Source organism: Heloderma suspectum, chromosome 9 (genome assembly GCF_057233095.1).
Source record: "Heloderma suspectum isolate Gila_16-S chromosome 9, 16-S_ref, whole genome shotgun sequence".
Classification (NCBI taxonomy): domain Eukaryota; kingdom Metazoa; phylum Chordata; class Lepidosauria; order Squamata; family Helodermatidae; genus Heloderma; species Heloderma suspectum.
The window spans coordinates 30,737,031-30,759,080 of NC_139466.1; the positions used below are offsets into that span (position 1 = coordinate 30,737,031).

General features: G+C 45.3%; 2 protein-coding genes across 11 annotated transcripts in view; one reads left to right on the forward strand and one right to left on the reverse strand.

The window, feature by feature from the left end:
* SH3BGRL (SH3 domain binding glutamate rich protein like) overlaps positions 1–22,050 on the reverse strand; it is a 138,716-nt gene that overhangs the window by 65,112 nt on the left and 51,554 nt on the right. The gene's annotated exons all lie outside the window — the stretch shown is intronic.
* HMGN5 (high mobility group nucleosome binding domain 5) lies at positions 1,563–21,110 on the forward strand. Of its 7 annotated transcripts, none has more exons than XM_084814047.1 (7): positions 1,563–1,972; positions 2,485–2,515; positions 4,210–4,239; positions 5,023–5,052; positions 7,751–7,801; positions 17,691–17,834; positions 20,401–21,104. In XM_084814047.1, exons 2-7 carry the CDS (start codon positions 2,501–2,503, stop codon positions 20,446–20,448), a joined length of 318 nt encoding a protein of 105 aa, XP_084670173.1. In that variant the 5' UTR covers positions 1,563–1,972; positions 2,485–2,500; the 3' UTR covers positions 20,449–21,104. The 7 variants fall into 7 exon arrangements, with proteins under 7 accessions (XP_084670173.1, XP_084670171.1, XP_084670169.1 ...); XM_084814045.1 differs by having other exon boundaries at positions 1,563–1,789; XM_084814043.1 differs by lacking the exon at positions 1,563–1,972 and adding an exon at positions 2,109–2,182.

Below are 22,050 nucleotides of genomic sequence, written 5' to 3' on the forward strand. Positions count from 1 at the left end.
TTAACTTGGGGCCTTCTGCATGCAAGGCACCCACACTACCACAGAGCTGGGGAGCAGAGAACCCCTGGAGAAGGGAGGTTATAGGGCTGCTAACAGCTACTCATAATCAGGCATAGGGGCCCTCCTTTCCAAGTGTGTCACAAAGCCCCACTGCCTGTGCTGCTTACAGTGATTATTCTACAGGCTGGCTACCCTTGTTTTAAACAAAAGCTACCCTTTGTGAGTATACTTTGTGCATGTTTAGGAGGGCTCTGTTCTTATATCTTTTAAAGGATTACCTCAAGGAACATCTCCTATTCCAACCTCTCAGGCCATTATGATCTTCAGGGGCGGCCCCGTTATCCATGCCACAGCCTAGATTTCCATTTCGCAACAACACAGTGCCTTCTATGCAGTGGCGCCTGTCCTGCAGAGTGATCTCCCCTCTGAAGTATATCAGGTCTCAACGCTGGCATTGTTTTAGGTGTTTGTTGAAAATATGTTTGCTTTGGCTTTTCTTTGTACCAGCCTCATGGTACTTTTGCGTGTGTGCATAGTCTTTTGTTTGTGCTTGCTTTTATTCTTTTGCAACCCACTTTGTGATTTGTTTCAAATGAGAAGCAGTGTAAAATTTTGTTAATAATAGCTGCTTCCCATCAAAACAAAAAAAATGCTGTTTATCCAATATACCCCTATTTTTTAAAAACGGAACAGCAATTTTTTTTCTCAACACTTGGTTCCTTTCCCAAACAAAAAGCCCTCTGGCTCCTGACCTTGAGGTGGGGTAATCTTTCTCCACAGGAGAAAAGGCATTCTAAAGCAGCTCAGAAATACTCTTGCCAGAGTTAGTTTCTGAAAATGTAAGATCACAAACCTGTTAGGTTTACATCCTAAAGAACATTGGCATCAATCTTACAGTGTAATCTATGCTTATCTACTCAGAAATAAGGCTGCAATCCTATAAAAATCAACCTGGAAGTTCCATTGAACTCAATGACCTTACTTCTCAGTAGATGTATCTAGGACTGCACTGTTAAATGTTTACACAGAACTAATGGGGACTCCACTCCCTAATATTGCTTAGCATGGCAGCTCCAGCTCCAAGGCAATACGATACACAAAAGACGGGCCTTTTAATTTACCAGTTCTTTTAATTCTAAGCACCTTTCCTTGAAATGCAATCTGCAATCCTAAGCATGGGAATGAGTCACAATTAATTACGTGGAGATGTGATTAAGAAGAGGCTGCAAACGTATTTAAGACTGAGATGTGTTCCCATCAGTTAAGGGTGACCAACAGTATTCCCCCCCCGCCCCATTCGTCACCTACTCAGTTACATTTGGTGGAAAGGGTGAGGGAGTGACTCCAGATTCTGTGGAGCACAAAAATCCCCCCACACACACACAAGCAGCACACTAACAAGGGGAAGCCAATGATCTCGCTCAGCAGCAACGCGGCACTCGACCTCTGCAATGGTCTCCGGTTGGAGGCCAAGCCTTTGCTGCGCAGAGACCAGGCCCCAGAGGCCCCTGCTTTCCCCTCGCCGAGCTGCGGCCCTCCTCTTCCTCCGCCACCCCGCCTTTGCAGAGGGAAGGAAAGTGCCTGGGCAGCCATGTTGCGGGTGCTCTGGGAACAGCCTCGCACACCCAGGCACCCCGCCCGCCTGCCTGCCTTTCCCCCTTTTTCTTCCCTTGGGTAACTTCCAGGGAAGTTCCTGCCCTCCTGGGAGAGGAAGGGGCTGCTGCGTGAAGCCGTCGCGTTGCAGGAGCGTTTGTGCGAGGACGGCGAGCAAGCGTCCTTGCCCTCGAAGGTGCTTTGCGCCTGCAGGCGTTATTTGGGGCTCGGCTGTCCCACAGCCTCCACGAGGGAGCGCCTGGGGACGCGGGGACAGCCGAGGCTGGGAGAAGAGCCGCTGCGCCGTCTTCTCCATGAAGGCAAAAAAGGGGCCGCCTTCGGGAAGCGCTTTTAAGGGCCGCTCGCCCGCGCAGACGGCGTAAGGGCAACGTAGCCGTGCGCGCGTCTGTCTCGCTCTTTCCTCGTATGTGCGCGCGAGTGTCTTTCTCGCGCTAAGAGTCCAGCTCCGCCTCTCGTCCGAGCCCCACAACCACCACCTTCCCCAGTTCTTGCCCGGGTCTCCCATTGGCCAAGAAGCGCATCACTCACAGCCCCGGACCCGTCTCGCGCTCCCCATTCATGCAGTTTGGTTGAGTGTTGGTGTATTTTACTGTTTGCAATAAAGAGGGGGGAATTTATTTATTTTTTTGGTGGTGGTGGTGGCTCAGTTTCTGCTGCTGCAATTAACTCTTGGTCGCTTATACAGTTTTGCAAACAAACAGACAGCTATATATCTATATATCTATATTTAAACCAAGCCTTTCAAAAAAGAAAGAAGAGGGTTTGTTTGTTTTGCGCGCGGTGCTTTTTCTCTCCGTTTGTTGGGAGGGGAGGGGTGGCTGCATTATTTTTCTTTTTAAATACACGTTTCTCTCCTTGTTTTGCAATCAGCTATTAAGGTTCAACTATGCCCAAACGAAAGGTAAGGAAGCAAACCAAAATGTGGTGGTGGGGGTTATCGGAGGGAGGAAAACGTTACGAAGCCCGGTTGCGGGGGGCAAAGGAGGGGGGATAAAAGAAGAAATGCCTTGATTTACGCGCGCGCGCGCGCCGGTGTATTGGGGGGGGGGAGGTTTAGCAATTTAATATGTCTGCATGTCGTAAAGTGGAGCCGAAGCTCGATGGAGAAACGCTTGGGAAAGGCGACCGGGGCATGCCGAGTCCCAAACTGAATCGAGTTTGGGGCTGTTTTGTTTGGGAAAACGACGGCTGGTCGGTGTCTCCATGCTGGATTAGAAACAGCCATAGAGCTGCTGGTGCCCCTATGGAGATCGCAGGCAAAGCACGGAAGCCTCCGCCCGCTCGCCCTCCCCTGCCCAGAAGCCCCAAATGCAAACCCTTATCAGGTCGCCACCGGTCTAACCCTTCCATAGGCATGTATAGGGGGCATTGCAGCGCGGTTCGGCCCATAGCTTTGCAAGGTTTGGGCTCTTTCTCCAGCGTTTGCCTTTGTTCTTTTTTGTGTGTGTGTGTGGTCCTTCCTCCTACTTCTTGTCATACCACAGATGGTTGTGCAATGGTGATCCGGAGCCATTAGGCGGCGCAGAGTTTTGAAACTGCCCTTGCAGGGAAAGAAAAAGAGAGAGAGATTTGGCGAGGGATTTCCGACCGTCCTGATGAATAAAACTTTGGGTGGAGGTGGGATTTTCTCTCCTCTCCATAAGCTCCTTTTCTGCCTATGAGTGGATGCTCTGTGCAAGCTGCTTAAAATATCTGCTGCTTGATATTAATCTACTTATGTTTTGATTCATCCGTGAAATTAGGCAGAAAGGGAGAAATACTTTGGGGGGGGGAATTGAACCAGTTTGGAAAGAGACTTTCACTCGGGGAGGGGTCCACTGGGTTTCTGCATGTGCAAAATGTAGCCTCGGTGCTGCACCCGCCATCCATACTTCATTCGTTGCTGTCTCCTCTCCGGAGTTTTTCCCTGTTGTCAACCGGGACGCGTTGAACGTGTCCGTGCCCTTGCAAAAAGCTCACGACGACCTTGTTGTGGCAAGTAATTTGGCGGGAATCGTCCTTGTTTTTTTTTAAAAAAGGGGGCTGGGACGCCTCTGACGCGGTGACGTAAAACAAAATGGATTCCCGAGGCATTGCGGGATTTGTAGTCTGGGAGTTTGGATCTGAGATTAGAACAGTGTAAAGGCCTGATTTACAACATATTTGCAGTTGGGAGCTGATCCATTGGTTAATTTTTTTTTTATGCATCATCATCTGATAGGGACAAGGATTTTTTTTTTTTTTTAGTTTTTCCGAGTACACAGGGAGATCTGGATGGTAGATAGGAAGAGGGCTGTGTTAAGGCATGGAAATTCAGACTGCACAATCTAAATGGCAGACTAAAAGGGGGAATACATGTGTGCTAGGTCTGGAGTTACTGAGTTTTCCTTTTCTGTAGTGTCCCTCATGCTGCATGCAGACCAAGTTGGAGATGACATTGCATGCTTGCTAATTTTGAACTTCATGCTCCAAACAGTGGCTGCCAGTTCCATGTTTAACAGGCCCTTCTATTTCGGCAAACTTGATGAGCCCCAAAGTCTCTCGGCATCCGTTTCCTTTTATGATAATGAAACCAAAGCAAACTGTTCACATTTTGTATTTTTATTTTTTGACCAGGCTGCAGCCGAAGGTGAGGTGAAGGAGGAGGTAGGCTTTCATTATACCATTATCGTACAGGGAAGTGGTATCTACTTTTAAAATGGTAATCTCTTCTTTTTCCAGTCTTTTACTTCAAACTGTTATAGATTGGCTTGATTCTGACATTATGAATCGAGCCGGTCTATAACAGTTTGAAGTAATAGACTGAGAAAAGAAGAAATTACCATTTGTAAAGTGTACAGGGAAGCGGGCACCCACGAGTAAGACAACTCTGGTACAAGAAATTGCTCTGAATAAGTATATTGTCACAAATCAGTTTAAGGACGTGACAAAGCTCAATCCTCAAAAGGCTCTGGGATGCGAATGGATGTATTCATGTGCATCCTTAATATTCCGCAAGACATGGAGTTGTAGGACTTTTTTTCCTGTCTTAACATGCATAGGACTGGGTCTTCAATCACATTTTCCCAGTTGAGATGTAACAGGAAACCTGGAGGGTTTGCATTACAGTCCGTGAAAGGAGGGGCTTTGTCAGCATAATGTTCATTCTTGCTCCAGTCAACCATGGACTGAGATAGTTTACATGTGAACCAGGCCAGAATCTCGGCGTGCCTTCAGTGCTACATTATAACTTTTGCCTTTTGTGCTATAATACAATCCTATCTGGTAGATGCTTGCTTGGAAGTAAACCCCAGTGAACATACTGGGACTTACTCCCAAGTTAAATGCGCAGAGGATGGCAGCCTTAATTTTCTACTATTTCATATTTCTATGAATTTTGTTTAAGAGAGTTGACTTTCAGTTTTAGTGACTTGTCTTTCTTTTGTGCAGCCAAAGAGACGATCAGCTAGATTATCTGCTGTGAGTAGATCTCCTGTTCCTTTTATTCCATGTTATATTTCAAGCACATTCATGCTGATGTGACTTGAGCACCTTCATGTTATTAGGTGCTAATAGCATCTACAAAATGTACAGTCTAACTTGGTAGGATGTCTCATGAGAGCTGATGTAGTGTAGTGGCTAAGAATAATACATGGTGTGAACCTAAACCTACAAGTCTCTGGCTAAAATCTCACCTCTGCCATGAATTAATAGGTGGCCCTTGGGAAGAACCACATGTCATAAAGAACACAGGGTTGCTGCTGAAAATGGCAGCTCCACATGGAGTTCTCCCTCTCCATGATGTCTAGTTCAGCTTATGTTGTGCCCTGATGCCATTATGTTGAGCAGTTCCTTGAACCCTCCAGTAACAGCCAGTGATGTAGAACGGAGGCAGGAAAATGTAAAAAAGTTAAGAGGACACCAGGTAAGTTGAACTAGATTTTAAAATGTATTTATACCCAAACGTCTACTCTTAACTTTCTATAGCAATTATGATCTAGGCCGATTATAGCAGTACAAAGACAATTTATAATAAACCGCCCTACAATTTAAAACAATCTAAAATAATATAAATGCAGTTGTAACAAAGCACCAGAAAGCTAAAACTAATTTGATAAGCACCAAGTCTTGAAGTAGCCTTTTGAAATAAAACTACTTTCACTGCCCATCTAAAAGCGGACAGTGATGGGGCTAGACAAATTTCTCTTTGGAAGTTTTTCTACATTTTGCACATCACATCCAAATATCTTACGTGCCAACGGGGGACACAATGAAGGGCCTCTGAGGTGAAACAGAACCCTAAGGCTCATATGGAAGGAGGTGATTATTAAGATACTCCCAGACTGTTTAGGGTTTCAGGGTCACAAATAGTACTTTGAATTGAGCCCGGAAACAAACTGGCAGCCTGTAACTCTAGTAACATTTTGGTATGATCTGATCTGCTGGCACCAGACAACTTTGGTAACTGCATTGTGGACCAAATTACATTTGGGGATTATCTATGTAAAACCACAGTAATCCAAGCCGGAAGTGACTAGAACAGCTTTCCCCAACTGGGTGCCCTACAGATGTTTTGGATTATAACTCCCAGCACTCTTGACCATTGGCCATGCTGGCTGGGGCTGATGGGAGTTAAAGTCCAAAACATCTGGAGGGCACCAAGCTGGGCAAGGCTGGACTAGAACATAAATGGCTGTGGCTGGGTCTTGAGTTCTCTAAGAAAGGTACAGCTGGCATTCCAGATAAAGGTGTAAAAGGCACTCCTGGCCACTGCTTCCCCCTGGGTATCCAGGAGTATCCCCAAGCTGCAAACTTGCTGCTTCAGGGGGAGTGCAACCCCATCCAAAACCAGATGCACACCTCTTGCCAGATCACTGGGTTCCCCCACCAACAGTATCTCCATTCTGTCTGGATTAAACTTCAGTTTCTTCGGCAAGATGCCCCCAGATTTCTGAACTTCCACTACGTCCTCATGATCAGATAATGGAAATGAGATGTAGAGCTAAGCGTCTTCTGCATTCTATGACACTCCAGCCCAAATCTCTGGATGGCCTTGCCCAATTGGTTTCATGACTATGTTAAAAAAGCGGAGGAGACAATATGGAATCTTGTCGCATCCTGTATGCCAAAGGCCAGTCTTCCAATTCCACCTTCTGAAAGTTGCCCTCCAGAAAGGACAGGAGCCACCACAACATGGTGCCTTCAGTCCATTCCTGGCTAGGCAACCTAGAAAGGTATCATGGCTGATTGCATAAAAAGCTGCTGAGACATCCAGGAAGATCAACAGAGTTATACTCTCCCAGTCTATCTCCTGTTTGACATTTCTGGTACTGAAATGCACTGTGGGGCAAATCTGGGTGCACTGATCTCAAAGCGAGCCCAAGAACTGTTTAATGCAAAGAGTATATATAGTAGACCTGATATTCCTTCAGCACAAGACCCATTGAACTCAGTGGAACTTACAGATGAGTATGCACACATGCTCCACATATGACCGGCTGAACATCAGGAAAAACTTCCTGACTGTTAGAACAATATGACAATGGAACCTATTACCTAGGGAGGTAGTGGGCTCTCCCACACTGGAGGCATTCAAGATGAGGATGGACAGCCATCTGTCAGGGATGCTCTGACTTGGTTTCCTGCATTGAGAATGGGGTTGGACTCGATGGTCTTATAGGCCCCTTCCAACCCTACTATTCTTTGATCCTGTGACCTCCCATTCATTTCAGTGGGGCTTGAGCAGGAGTCATCCCTTGTGGATTATGTCCAGGTCTATATGTAATATGTATTAAACAAAACAAAGAGACCCTCTTCGCTAAGGTAACCCAAATCATGCACCCCAAAAGGTAGATTCTGAACCTTGATTAAACAAGAACATTTTAACATTTGCTTGTTTTGCTTAATTCTGTTTTGCTAATTACAGGAGGGGCAAAAATGGCCTCTGACCACTGGAAGAAATCTTTCCAGACCCATCACTGGTTTTTGAGATTTATCTAGCCATTGCCCATCTATTAGAAGCCTATCTTCACAACCATAAGGGCTAAATAATTGCTGTGGTTGTTTTTAAATGAAAGCCACAGCCCTTTGAGCTTGTTAGAGCAACATGAAATGCTAGAAATGCTCTGTTCCTTTTATGACCCTCCCCCCCTTATGCATCTGTGTGCTTCTCTTGCAGAAACCTGCTCCACCTAAACCAGAGCCAAAACCCAAAAAGGCAGCACCTAAGGTAAATGGAGTGTAAGCCAACTTACCTGTAACTCTATTTGATTTTACTCCTATGTTACATTGATTCTCTCCCCTGTTTTATTTACCTCTGTTGAAATTTATCATTTATTTTTAAATTTATCTAATATTTTACATAGCACTCCTTGCAGTGCTGTGTAAAAGTGCATGTACACAGATGCTACAATATAAGTAATAATAAAGCTGAGGAAATACTATCTTGGTGGCAGCATCCAGGCATACGGAATTTTCCCAGGCCTGGCATAATCCACACACAAAAATCTAGTCTACTGCAGTTACATGGTGTGCACACTGTTATTTTGATACCTCTGCTTTTGGACATGCTACCATGGGCATGGCCTTTTTCCTCCCCCACCCCCTTTATTGAAAAGAAATTCAGTCAAGAATGCAAGTTAGTTTTGGGGGTGGCTGCAATCTGAGATTCAGTGTCCCTGCTTTGCTTACCGAAGAGCAGTAGAAATAGTCTTAGGCACTATAAAATGGCAGGCTGCATTCCAGGAGATGAGAATTCTAGCTAGCAAAGCTGAAGAATGCATTTCATTTATTTTCATTTATTACATTTCTATATTGCTGAAGTTCTCTGGTCAGTTTACAAAGATTAAAACCTTAAAATATATTATACATAGTATAAAACCATTTGCATACAGACATATAAAGAGACAGCACACACAGAGGCACAACATCTCTAAACAATTCTAAACCATCAACAATAATGCAGGACCTCATCATATGCTGCCAAATGTCTGAGAGAAGAGGAAGGTCTTAACCTGGAGCTGAAAAGATAACAATGTTGGCACCAAGTGGGCCTTGTTGGAGAGATCATTCCATAATTGGGGGGGGCACCACTGAGAAGGCCCTCTCCCTTGTTGCTACCTTCCAAGCCTCCCTTGGAGGAGGCATGTGGATGAGAGCCTTAGATGATGAATGTAATGTACAGGTAGGTTTGTGCCAGGAGAGGTGCTCCATCAGGTACTGCAGTCCTGAGCCATGTAAGGCTTTACAGGTCAAAACCAGCACCTTGAATTGGCTCGGAAATATACAGGCAGGCAGAGCAAGTGGGCCAGAATCAGCGTTATATGTTCAGACTTTCTTGCCCCTGTTATCAATCTGGCCACTGCATTTTGCATGAGCTGCAACTTCTGAACCATCTTCAAAGGCAGCCTCACATAGAGCACATCACAGTAACCTAACTTGGAGGTTACTAGAGCATAGGCAACTGAAACCAAGTTATCCCTGTCCAGCTGGGTTGCCAACTGAAGTTGAAGGCACTCCATGCCACTGAGGCTGCCTGAGCCTCAGATGACAAAGCTGGCTCTGGCAGAACCCCTAAGCTATGAACCTGCTCCTTCAGGGGGAGTGCAACCCCATCCAGAACAGGTTGAGCACCCTCCATCCGGTCAGAAGAACCACCTGCTAACAGCATCTCAGTCTTGTCTGGATTGGGTTTCTGTTTATTAGCTCTTCCTTATCCAGTCCATTGTCACAGCCAGGCACTGATCTAGCACATTCAGAGCCTCACCTGATGAAGATGAAAAGGCGAAATAGAGCAACGTGTCATCAGTGTGCTGATGACAGCACTCTCCAAAATTCTGGATGACTCAATGGTTTCATGTAAATGTTGAATAGCAGGAGGGATAAAACCAAGCCCTGAGGAACCCCATACTGAAGAATCCACATGTCCAAGCAATATTACTCAAGCACCACCTTCTGGAGTCGACCATCCACGCAGGAGCAAAACCAGTGCAATACAGTACCTCCCACTCCCAGCAAAAGACAATTGTCCCAGAAGGATATCATGGTCGATGGTATCGAAAGCTGCCAAGAGATCAAGGAGACTCAGCAATGAGTCTCAGCCATCTCACTCAGCCATCTGTCAGGGATGCTCTGACTTGGATTCCTGCATTGAGCAGGGGGTTGGACTCGATGGCCTTGTAGGCCCCTTCCAACCCTACTATTGTGTGATTCTGTGTCACACTCCTCTGTCTCTCTCCCAGCATAGGTCATCCAGGGTGACCAAGGCCATTTCTGTGCCAAAACCTGGCCTGAACCCCCACTGAAATGGATCCGCATAATTAGTCTCGTCCAAGAGCATCTGGAGCTGGTTGGCAACCACCTGCTCAAGGATCTTGCCCAGGAAAGGAACATTTGTGTCCTGGGACTGATCCTTCTTGCAAGGAGGCATTAATTACTTCCCTGGCCCAGCCGGCTGTTCCCTCCCTGCCAATTTTTATAAGCAAAGAGGGGCAAGGATCCAATATGGAAGCGGTTGCACAAACCTGTCCAAGCACCTTATCAGTGTCCTCAAGCTGTATCAACTGAATTCATCCAAGAAAAGCTGGACAAGGTTGTGCTCTGGATACCTCACCGGATTCACTTGCTGTAACACTGGAGTTCCAGTGGCTGAAAGAGGTTTTATTCTGGAATCCTAGCAAATGTATTACAGTAGGCCTCAGACGGATCGACAGTGTCCTTAAGGCCAACATGTAATAGGCCCTGAATTACCCTAAAAAGCTCCTATGGGCAGCACATAGAAGTTTCAATAGGTACAGCAAGATGTTTTTTCTTTGCTGCCCTCTTTACCCCTGAATATATGTGACCATAGACACACACCAGTGTTCAATTGCATCCACTAGGAGTTTTTCACCATATGCACTTTAAACCGTCTCCTATTTTGCATCATCGTTCTCAGCTCTGGAGCATACCATAGAGCATTATGAGCTCTACTCTGGAGAGCATGCTCAGGAGCAATCATGTCAGCTGCCCAGATCATTTCTGCATTCCACAGATCAACCAGGTTTTTGACTGGAGAGCCAGCCATATCAGCTGGTAACCTCTCCAGAGTCCTCTGAAAACCATCCAGATCCATTAGCCACTGGGGGTGGACCATCTTAATAGGTCCCTCACCCTCACAGAGGGGGAAAGCTGCTGTAAGTCTGAACTTCAGCAAGAGATGATCTGACCATGACAAAGTGAGTGTTTCAAAGTCCTCCCACCTTCAGACCACCATCGCCATGTCCAGTTGAGAAAATAAGTCTAGAGTGTGCCTTGCTACATGTGTTAAGCTGATGACGTCCTGGGCAGTCCCATGATGGTCATCATTGTCTTCATTAAGTCCTAAGCCACCCCAGAAAAGATACTGTCAGCATGAATGTTGACATCTCCCAGAACCAACAGTCTGATGGACCTCAACAGCACACCTGAGACCACCTCTATCAGCTCAGATAGGGGGTCAATTGAACAGCCAATGGTACACCAACAGAATTCCTCAATCTGTCCCGCTGCCCTAGTTCACACATTGGACACATTAAAAATATTACTGTAAATAATAAATTCATTTTGCTGAATTAAAGTCCAAGCAGAATCTGCTAAAGAGCTAAATGTACCATAGCCAGATAACAGTTTTGCAAAGTTAATGTGCAGCCCTCCCCCATTGGAAGGCAACAGCAGATGAGGTCTATCGCCTTCAGGCCCTGCTTGTGAGTTTCCTGGAAGCATCTGGCTGGTGACCAGTGTTGGGAAACAAGATGCTAGATTTGACAGACCCTTAGCCTGATTCTGCGGGGTTCTTTCTTTATACTTTATAACGAACTTGATAAATTCATGGCGGACAAGCTATGGGGAGCTATTAACCATGATAGCTAAGAATGCAACCTTCATGTTAAGTCCATTTTTGAATACCAGTTGCTGAGGCACACTATAGGAGATTCCTGAAACGGGGCTCTGCACAGGTGCAGAGCCCATATGTGATGCAAAGAGACCACAAAGAAAAACAGGATGCTATGGAGCTTTGATCTGATCCAGCAGGGCTCTTCTTATATTCTCAAAGTCATCTGTTAAAAGCCAATACCACAAAGATTTAAATCTTTCTGTGTTCTGGGTACCCTTTGTATATTGGCTTGTCTACAGAGGAAAGGTAACACATTCCCCATGGGACCTCTTGTGCATTACAGAGAACAAACTTACCTTAGGAACCCATCCCTCTCTGCGTCTGTGCACAGTTGTTTTATGTGAACCAAGTAACTTCTGGAACACACCCAAAACATCCTTGCAGCCATGATAGGAAAGCTTGTGGTGAGCTCTGGTTTCCTGGAACCCAGTTTGAAAACCACTAGTGCAAAACTAGGGCAAATGATGGATTCTCACCTGCTTTGTAGGAATGGTGGGGTGGGGATGTCAATGTTTATTATATTTGTATTCCTTCCCACCCATCCTCAAAGGTGCCCAGGGTGACATACATGGTTCTCTGTATCCCCCATTTATCATAGCCCTGTGAGGCAAGTCAGGCTGAAAGTAACTGGCCCAGTATGCTGATGGTGGACTAGGCATTCGAACCTTGTTCTCCTCTTAACCAATACACCAGGGGTGGACAACTTCAGAGGGTCCGGGGTGCACTGAAATTGTTGCCCTGCTGAATTTTGGCAGCATGTCAGCAAAAACGCTGCATTTTCCCTGTAAAACAAGGCACACAGGGGGTGCACCTTGTTTTCAAGACAAATCGTACTCTTGGAAAACTGGGGGCTGCATGGGGCCACATGTTATCCACCCATGCACTACACCATACTGGCTTTCAGACTCCAGGGAGTTGTGGGGGGGGGGGGGCATCTTAGGTGTTTCCGCTGTGCTGCTGAACGTTATACCTAGAATATAAGGATCTGGATGTTTATGGTAATTGTATTGGATCAATAGCCTGAGATTACATGGATATCAGATTCTGGTTTTATTTGTAGAATTATTTGTCCTGAGATAACTCTTGAATCATTCTATAATCAGTTTATATGGCTTCACTAACTTGTAGTGAAGACACAACTAAAAGAGAAGAGGTCCTGGATAAACAGCAGTGTTATTATCTTAGGGATGCAGTAGCTTGACAGAAGCCTAACACACCTTGGGATTTCCCATGAGTCTCCCCCACTCCCTCCCCCAAGCTCTTTTCCCCTTACTTTCCAACCTGTGTATGTTGAGATACTGCTCTAGAACAGCAACAGAACCCAGCAATCTAGGAAGCTTGTGTCAAGGCTGTCCAAGACAGGAAACTTGGTTTTGTTTTCTAAGACTTGATATATTAGAAAACTCCAGCAGGCAGGATAGTCACTTTGCAATCTGACAGTAGACGGCCAGCTTACCCTATGGGTGAATGAAGCCTTTACCCTGGCAAGGTTGTGTACCAGAGGTAGTATGACTAACAATCAGTCTGTTCTCCCAGATTGACATGCTGGAAAGTGAAATTTACCAATAAATTGGTAAATAAATTGGTTGGGGGAAACAGATATGAATATTGTAATGTAGTGGTTAGATCTGGAGTCTCCAATGTGGTACCCAAGGGCACTGATGTGCCCAGATACCTCTCTTGCCACCCACTAGGCTCCTGGCCACTCCTGGTTCTAATTTTACTTCTTAAGATTTGTTTTGTTTTTTAAACATGGCTGGCATACTGCAAAGTGAAGTGCTGCCCCCCAGCACCATCTTGGGCAAATGGACTTTTGTTGTTTTTTTTACGTGCCACCAGTTTGCCTTCTGGGAATGAATTTTTTGTGACCAGCCATGCCCATCATGGCAGCCATTTTATGAGCGAGCAAGCCCTCTCATGGAAGCCATTTTGTTGTGAGAGCCCACTCAAAATTCCAAATGTGCTCACTAACTCAGAAATGTTGGGGATCCCTGGGTTAGATTGTTGGTCTTGGGCTGAGGGGTGGGGATGAGATCAGAGTTCAAATCCCCACTCGGCCATAAAGCTTACTGGGTAACCTTGGCACACTCACTCAACCAGTTTCCTCACAGAGTTATTCTGAAAATAAAATGAGGTAATCCACAGCCATGTATGTCACTGTGAGCTTGTGGATAGCAGTGTGATTAATAATAGCATGGGGAAGGGAAGAAGATGTGCAAGTGAGGGATGCGTATACGTGAGTGATAATCTGGGGATGATGTATAAAACAGGTGCCCAATCCTGGGTTCCCCCCCGGCCCCCTTCAGTAGTCAGGCTTGGTGATATCCCACAGTTAATGGGTTTGTCCATTTGCTATGCACTTAATCTCAGCTAAGATGACTCAAACAATGCAGAAATGTCAATAAAAAAGGCAGTGAGAATAAATAGCTTCAAATTAGTTAGTTCTAGTTCACTTTCTTTTCTACAGTTAATACATTGAAACTAGTTCCTACCTTTCCGCCAAAAAATGATGCTCAAGGCAGTTAATATACAGGGTATAGACCAGCCTTCCCCAACCTGGTGCCCTTCAGATGGGACTGCAATTCCTATCATTTCCAGCCAGTATTAAGATTATATATCGTAATAAATAAACACAGAAGTTTATGTCTTTTCTGCTGAACTGAAGAATATGTTACTTTGCTGAAAGCCTGGTGATGAAAAATACAGAAATTCATGTGAAGATTCCAACTAAGTAAAACTGAATTTATCAACTTTGAGGCTTGTGTCTCTTACTTCCAGGTTAAACATGGGGTTCAGTTAAATTTGTTTGTTTAAATCTATAGACTGTCAGAAAACACGTTTTGCCATGGGTTATATATCCAAGAAGCTCAGTTTAAATATGCCGCAAAATAACAAATTTCCAATCATTACACAGAAAAATGGAAGCCAGTTAAAGTCATACCAAAAGTACAATCTAAATCAGGGGTGGGCAACTTGGACCCTCCAGATGTTTTGCCCGACGACTCCCATCGTCCCCCACTATTGCCTATGCTACCTAAAGCTGTTGGGGAGCTGTAGGCCAGAACATCTGGAGGGCTACAAGTTGCCCCCCCGATCTAAATGTTCTTTCAGATTCATTATGATGAATTTAAATTAAATGATCACCTCAACAAAGAATAGCAATGAGTTTGATTAGATCCTTCACAATTTTCACTGTAACTGCTGAGATCCATCTTGTATATCATCTCTTTCTCCAAATTGGACAGCAAAGAGTCCAAGGAGGCAGTGATAAGACCGCTCTTAAAGAAGCCCTCCTTGGATCCTCAAGTTCTGAACAACTTTCGCCCAGTCTCAAATCTGCCATTTTGGGGCAAGGTGATTGAGCGGGTGGTGGCGGTGCAGTTGAAGGCACACTTGGAAGAAACTGATTATCTAGACCCATTTTAGTCGGGCTTCAGGCCTGGGCATGGGACAGAAATGGCCTTGGTCGCCGTGGTAGATGATATGAGGAGGGCTCTGGATAGGGGTGAATGCTCCTTCCTTGTTCTCCTCGACCTCTCAGCGGCTTTTGATACTGTTGACCACGGTATCCTCCTGGACCGCCTGGAGGGGTTGGGCATTGGGGACACCGTATTGCGGTGGTTCCGGTCCTTCCTCTCCGGCAGATACCAGAGGGTAGCACTGGGAGAGGAGGTTTCGGACCTGTGGCCACTTACTTGTGGGGTGCCACAGGGTTCCATCCTCTCCCCGATGCTATTTAACATCTATGTGAAGCCGCTGGGTGCTATCATCAGGAGGTTTGGGGTGCAGTGTCATCAATATGCGGATGACACGCAGCTCTACCTCTCGTTCAAATCTTCACTAAGGTTGGCCATAGAATCCCTGTCCAAATGTCTGGAGACGGTGAGTGGCTGGATGGGGAGGAATAAGCTGAAGCTGAACCCTGACAAGACCGAGGTACTTTTGGTGGGAGACAAGAGGAGGCTGGGGGATGTTGACCTGGTGTTGAATGGGGTACGGCTACCTTTGAAAGACCAGGTCCGCAGCCTGGGGGTCATTTTGGACTCCCAGCTGTCCATGGAGGCTCAGGTGTCAGCTGTGAGCCGGACAGCGCTGTATCAACTCCATCTGATACGGCGGCTGCACCCCTTCCTTCCCGACCATCTGCTCCCATCGGTAGTACATGCCCTGGTCTCCTCTCGTTTAGACTACTGTAATGCGCCCTACGTGGGGTTACCCTTGAAGACGGTTCGGAAACTGCAGCTGGTACAGAACGCGGCGGCTTGCCTGATTAAAGGCAGCCGCCGGCGAGATCACATCACTCCAGTGCTGAAGGAGTTGCACTGGTTACCAGTTGTTTTCCGGGCCAAATTCAAGGTGTTGGTTTTGACCTTTAAAACCCTATATGGTTCCGGCCAAGCCTATCTTAAGGAGTGCCTCCAGCAGCACCAGACAGACCGCTTAACAAGATCAGCCTCGGATGGCCTTCTGTCTGTCCCATCAGCCAGGACAGCTAGACTGGTGGGGACGAGGGAGAGGGCCTTTTCTGTGGTGGCCCCCACTCTGTGGAACTCCCTCCCTAGGGAACTCCGTCATGCCCCCTCTTTAATGAGCTTCCGTCGTGCATTAAAAACGTGGTTGTTCAGGCAGGCATTTGGGGTGGGTTAGGGTATTTTAGGAAATGTTTTTATTGTAGAATTTTATTGTTTTAAACTGTTTTATTGTATGTTGTACATCGCCCAGAGTGGCTGGGTGACCAGCCAGATGGGTGATTAATAAATTTAATAATAAATAAATAAATAAATAAATAGATAGATAGCAAATCTTGTCATTCAGTTAATCTATTGACACGGCTGAAGAGAGGCCCAATAGACTCTTTCTCTGATGTCAGGGCATTTATGGTGCATTTCATTCTGAACAATCTTTTGATTGCATACATACAACTGCTGATCTATTGGATTTTTGTTACATCTGTCATCCAAATGTGCTGACAACATTGTCTGAAAGTGTAAATAAAAACTTTCCTCAATCAGCAGTGTGTAAATTCTTGAAAGTGATTTTGTGGTGCATGGAGATATCTTTACAAAATGGTACCAATGCAAGAAAATAGGTAAGTTGAATGATTTCCACATCCAGATAGAATATAATCTTAGACACAGAACTGGTCTACACGTGCCTCAGGATGAGGCTGGTAGTGGTGGTTGAGACTCTGTTTTTGAAGGCTCCCTGATGCTAACTCCCCATGTAGAAAAATAATGCATTAACAGGGAGTTTGGGCTAGAATATCTTCCTCTAATATGCTAGGGCTTAAAAAAAAATATTACGGGCCAGTTTTATACACAGGAGCATTTTAAAGACATTCAGTACTTGCTTTCTGAAGTGGTACAGCTTATTCTGCCACCTCAGAATTTTAACTGTGCAACCCTATGCATATTTAGGCAGAAAAAGACCTACAATGGGGGAATATTGGGAGTTGTAGCACCTTTTTCCTGTCTAAACATGCATAGGATTGTGCCTTTATATAAGTATTTTGGGGTGTGTATGTGTATCTCTTTTTGTTAACTGAATGTGAAAAAATATGTTGGCCTTTTCTTGTAATGTGGTATGTGTGACCATGGTACTTAAGCAGGTATTTTAGGACGCAATCCTAGGGCGTTGGACAGCCATAGGATTGGTTGGTTCTCGGAGAACCTCCTCCCCCACTGCCTCGTAGGAGGCATGGATCATCCCTGCACTCGTGCTCATACGAGCAGTATGGAGCGGGGGAAAGGCGACGTTCCCGGGGGCAGGGAGTTCGTAAGTGCTGGTACGACACTTCCTACATGTCGTCCAGCCTCCCCACCCTGCGCTGTGATGACCTGTGGCAAGACAGCCAAAATTGGCTGTCTAGCCGCAAATTGAGGTGGCTGGAGCGTAGGGGAGAGACGATCCCCTCCATGCTCCTCCCGCCGTGCACTGGATAGGCGGTTGCCTCCGAGTTCGGAGGCAGCCACCTCTCTGCATTGGATTGCTCCCTAAAAGAAGAATAGTTATCCCAGCAGTGGTATTTTTGTCTTTTAATTTCGCACTCTATGGCATGGTCATAAACATAGAACTATTCATCTAATATATAGCTGATGATGGATTTAGACATTTTTATTTGAGGCTTAGCTCCTTAGTCATTGAAAAGGATTGACAATAAAATGCAAACACTTACTATCCCTTTTTTTATGCGATTCCTCAACAGAAAGAAAAAGGAGGAAATGATAAGAAAGAGGACAAAAAGGTAGCAGCAAAAGGGAAGAAGGGAGCCAAAGGAAAAGATGAAACTAAACAAGAAGATGCTAAAGAAGAAAACCACTCTGAGAACGGAGATACCAAAACTAATGAGGTAGTAAATGCCCTGCAGTTGTGAGAACCACTTCCAAAAGTATGCAGTGCAGCCATCTTGAAACGCTAGTCTGCAAATTTTGGCTGGCCTTGGTATCCAGCTATTATCTGTGGTAACCTCTGAGCCGTCTGTCATGTGGTATTTGCTGTTTCCTTGTATCTTTAAAGCCCAGCACAAAGTGAGATGCTGACCCCTCTCTTCTGAGTCCCTTGCAAGTGCCAGAGGACTGATAAAAACTCTCCTGCCTGGCATGAAGCAAGATATTTCCCTTCCCTGAACATGTGCATGTATATAGAGATCTTGCATCATGCTGGAATTGGGCAAATGGTCACTAGGCAGAGATTCATGGTTGCCAGTGGCTATATTGAAAAAAAACCGCATATAGAAAGCTGACAAGTCAAAGGGGTTTAGCCTAGCCCTCTCCTTGAAGTGCTAGCTTTTAACCTGCAGAGTGAATGTGATGCGTGTGAGCATGGTTCCATCTGCATTTTGAAAGGCTGTACTATAGGATTTTCCAGAATATTTGAATTGTGACTGCCCTGTTTTGACCCAGGTTGGTTTGTTTTTAAAACTCTGGTTGCTGTGAGTGAGCTAGCATGCTAAGTTTATGCTGCTCGAATGGTCTCACTTGGCTCCTGCCAGCGGGAGCAGCTAAACAACCCAGAGTGTGATGTCTGAACCTGGAACTCTGTCTTGACTCTTACCCACAAGCCAGAGTTGGAGCCCATGATTAAACCCTGGGTTCCAACTCTGGCTTATTGAGGGAGAGACAAGCCAGAGTTTCAGGTTCAGATGTCACACTCAGCAACGCAGGGACAGGAACCAAGCTCCTTTACAACAAGCCAGGATTTTAAAAAACAACAACTGGGCTACTGAGTGTGAACTGGGTCTCTTGAGTTCAGTGGGACTTAACTTCCTAGTAAGTTTGTCCTAAGTTTGCAGGTTTATAAGAAAGAAGCCTGCTGAAGAGGTAGCTGCTGTCCTTAATTTTATATAATTGAATGGGAGTGATATTTTTTCCCCTTGGGGGCGGGGGGAGTAATAGGGATAGGGTCTGAGCTATTTATAGTCTGAACCGCCTTGTCTATTTTGCATGTGTGGACCTGAAGCAAAATGTTGTGGTGTATCTACACCCCTAAGGGTGTTCCTGGAACAGGAGGCCTGTAGAACTGTTCAGGCCTTATGGGGAGGTTTGCCAGCCTCATATGTCAGTATATATTGTAGTTATATAGAAGGAGTACACAGTTCTGGAGAAAGGCATTCCCCCATCCAGGATAGTATAAGCCAGGGGTAGGCAACGCAGTGCTTGTGGGCACCAATGTGACCTCGGACACCTTCCTTGGTGCCCATCGAGACACCCTACTCCTCCCAATTTTTATTTTAAAATATTTTTGTATTTTCTAACTGGCAGCTGGGATTGCTTCGAAGTGAAATGGGAGCCTCTGCTTGCTGCTCATAATTTCCCATGGGCAGGTTACTTGTCCTTTGTGATTAGCCATGCCCACCCAAGGCAGCCATTTCATACTTGTGCTCAGGACGGTTTCTCAAATTTCCAAATGTGCCCATGGGCCTAAAAGGTTACCTACCCAGGTGTAAGCTGTTCCTTTCCCTCCGTTTCTCTCACCCCATTTCCCTTTTCCCTCCAACTGACACCCCCCCCATTCAGTGTCTCAGCTTCCTTCAGCCACAGACTTGATAGATATACTGGATCTGCCTGACTTCCAGTTCATTTAGATCAACCTTCCCCAACCTGTTGCCCTCCAGATGTGTTGAACTACCACTCCCAGAATCTTCCAGCCAGCTCTAATGGAGGATTCTGGGAACTGTAGTCCAATGCATCTGGAGGGCACTAGGTTGGAGAAGGCTGCTTTAGACCCTTCCCTATCCCTCCTCCCCTCTCTCTCTCTAGGCTCAGTTGCCATCAACATTGAATAAGCTCACAGTTTCCTGTCAGACAGTTTGAGCTTTTAAAAATGTCATTTTCTTTAAATTCGCCAACATTTTTACTTCCGTACACCTAGGATGAACCCCCAATATGTAGAAGCTGCTACTTTATTTTTGGGTGGCTTTGTTTCACTTCCAAACAGATAGGCACTCAGCCACCTGAATTCGCTATTAGCAGGAATGATGTTTGGCACTTGAACTACACAATAAAAGAGGTGGGCTGTGGAGGTGCCGTGCTTCAGCTATTCTTTGCCGGAGTGGAATTTGGTGTTGTGTATCGAATTCGCTATCATGAGCGGGAGAACAAGGGTCTCAGGGACCGGGAAGGACTGAGCTTTGGTACATTCACTCTACAATCTGACACTGCCTTCCCCAACCTGGTGCCCTGCAGATCTTTCGGGTTTCAATTTCCATCAGCCCCAGCCAGCACAGCCAATGGTCAGGAATGCTGGGAGTTTTACTCCAAAACATCTGGAGGGAAGGCACCAGGTGGCGGGAGGTTTTGGTGTGTGTTTGGGTTTTTTTAAAGCAAAAATGGAAGCTGGATTTTTTTCTCTCTGTAGAATGGGATTTTTTTTTTTAAATTAAAGATATAATTAATGTTTTTCTCACATACTGACAGGCACCAGCTGCTGAAGTATCTGACGACAAGGAAGCCAAGTCCGAGTAACAAACTTAGCCCTCTTCATTTCCATCATTTGGTATCCGTACCTCCATACTGTATTGTTAAAAGAGGAATATTTTTATCAACTATTTTATAAATGCAGGTTTTTTTAGCATGAATTTAATTATGGAACATCTTCATCTCGGTTACTTGGGACTTAAACCAACAAAACAAACAAACAAAAAATCATTGTTTTTAAAATTTTGTGATTGTCATAGTTTGTATGGTACCTGGAAAGAATCAGTGGTGGTAGCTATTGACTTCTGTCAGTATATAATCCCTTTGTGTGTAAGTCATACAGACTTCAGATTTTAATTTCACCCTTGTTATGTGTTGTATGGTTTCTTAATGTGGGGAGGTCTCAAAAAAACAAACCACAAAATAATTGCGTCAGACATTCCGGTGGTTCTGTGGGTTGCTTTTATAAAGAAGGTGAAATATTTTCATGAAAATCCTAAGAAGCTGGAAATCTTGTTGTATCCCAAATGTAGTTTTATTTTGTCACATTTTGGAGAATAATAATTAAAAAGTGTAATCATGTTTTTAAATGAAATACAAAAAAAATTCTTTTAAAAAAAGAGAAGAGCAGGTTGACTGAATATACCCACTGTTAGGAATTTTGCTGGATTTATCTTAATAAAAAAAGACTCCTCGAAAGATGCACTGCTTTTTGCTTATGTTGTAGCTTTATATTTCTGCACCTCATGTGCTCATTCTTTCTCCTGCAAAGGAAGGCAGGAGAGGCAGAATGCCTAACAGAGCTGAGTTCAGTGGCCTTTTTTAGGGACTCAATGGGATTTGGTCTAAGATCAGGGGCAACTTCTGGGGGTTTGGGGGGGGGTTTAGCCCTCCCCAGGGCCCCGCCCCATCCCTGCTGCCAAAATTGCTGCTGCAGTGGCAAAACCCACACGGATTTTGCCTGGAAACAAGGCATATGGGGAGCAAGCATATTGTTTGTGAGCAGAATAGTACTCCCTGAAAGCACTATTCTGCTTGCAAACAAGATGCTCCCTGCACAGCTTGTTTCCTTGAAAATCCCTGCTGTTTTTGCCACCACTGCCAAATTCAGCAGCAGAGGCACTGGGCCCATGGAAACGCCCATGGGGACTGCATGTCGGCCACCCTGCCTCTTCTGTCACCTTCTATAGGAAAGGAAACAGCTCTATGCATTTATCAAATTGTTATGTTTCTATTATTTCTCAGCCCTGTTTGAGACTGAGCTTGCACCATCTTGGTCATGGCCCTGAATTCCAGAAGAAGTAAAAACTCTCTGTAAAGGTGGCATCACACTTTTCTTTAAGGGGGGGGGGGGATCAAGCTTTGGGTGAAGGGGAAAGGAGGTGGGCATAAATTCATGCCGTATCCTCATGAAGTTAGAATTAAGTGATACTGCTTTAGAGGCTACTTCAGAGTTTTAAATCTTCAAACGTATGCAACAATATTCAAGTAGCTATGTGGGCCTTGTCAAGTCAGACATCTTGAATATCTGATGTAGTAGCCCACATCTATTCAAGTGCATTCAATAGATTTAGCGATTTGGCAGTGAACTTTATGGCGACTTGGATCCTCTACCTGACCCAAGACTTGTGGTCCATTTCTCTCTATTAT

Excerpts from the sequence above, each read along its gene's own strand:
- HMGN5 (XM_084814040.1), top strand. The coding sequence starts at position 3,949 with ATGTGTGCTAGGTCTGGAGTTACTGAGTTTTCCTTTTCTGTAGTGTCC. Across the intron at positions 4,240-5,022 it reads AAGGTGAGGTGAAGGAGGAG|CCAAAGAGACGATCAGCTAG; the intron begins GTAGGCTTTCAT and ends TCTTTTGTGCAG. Across the intron at positions 5,053-7,750 it reads GATCAGCTAGATTATCTGCT|AAACCTGCTCCACCTAAACC; the intron begins GTGAGTAGATCT and ends CTTCTCTTGCAG.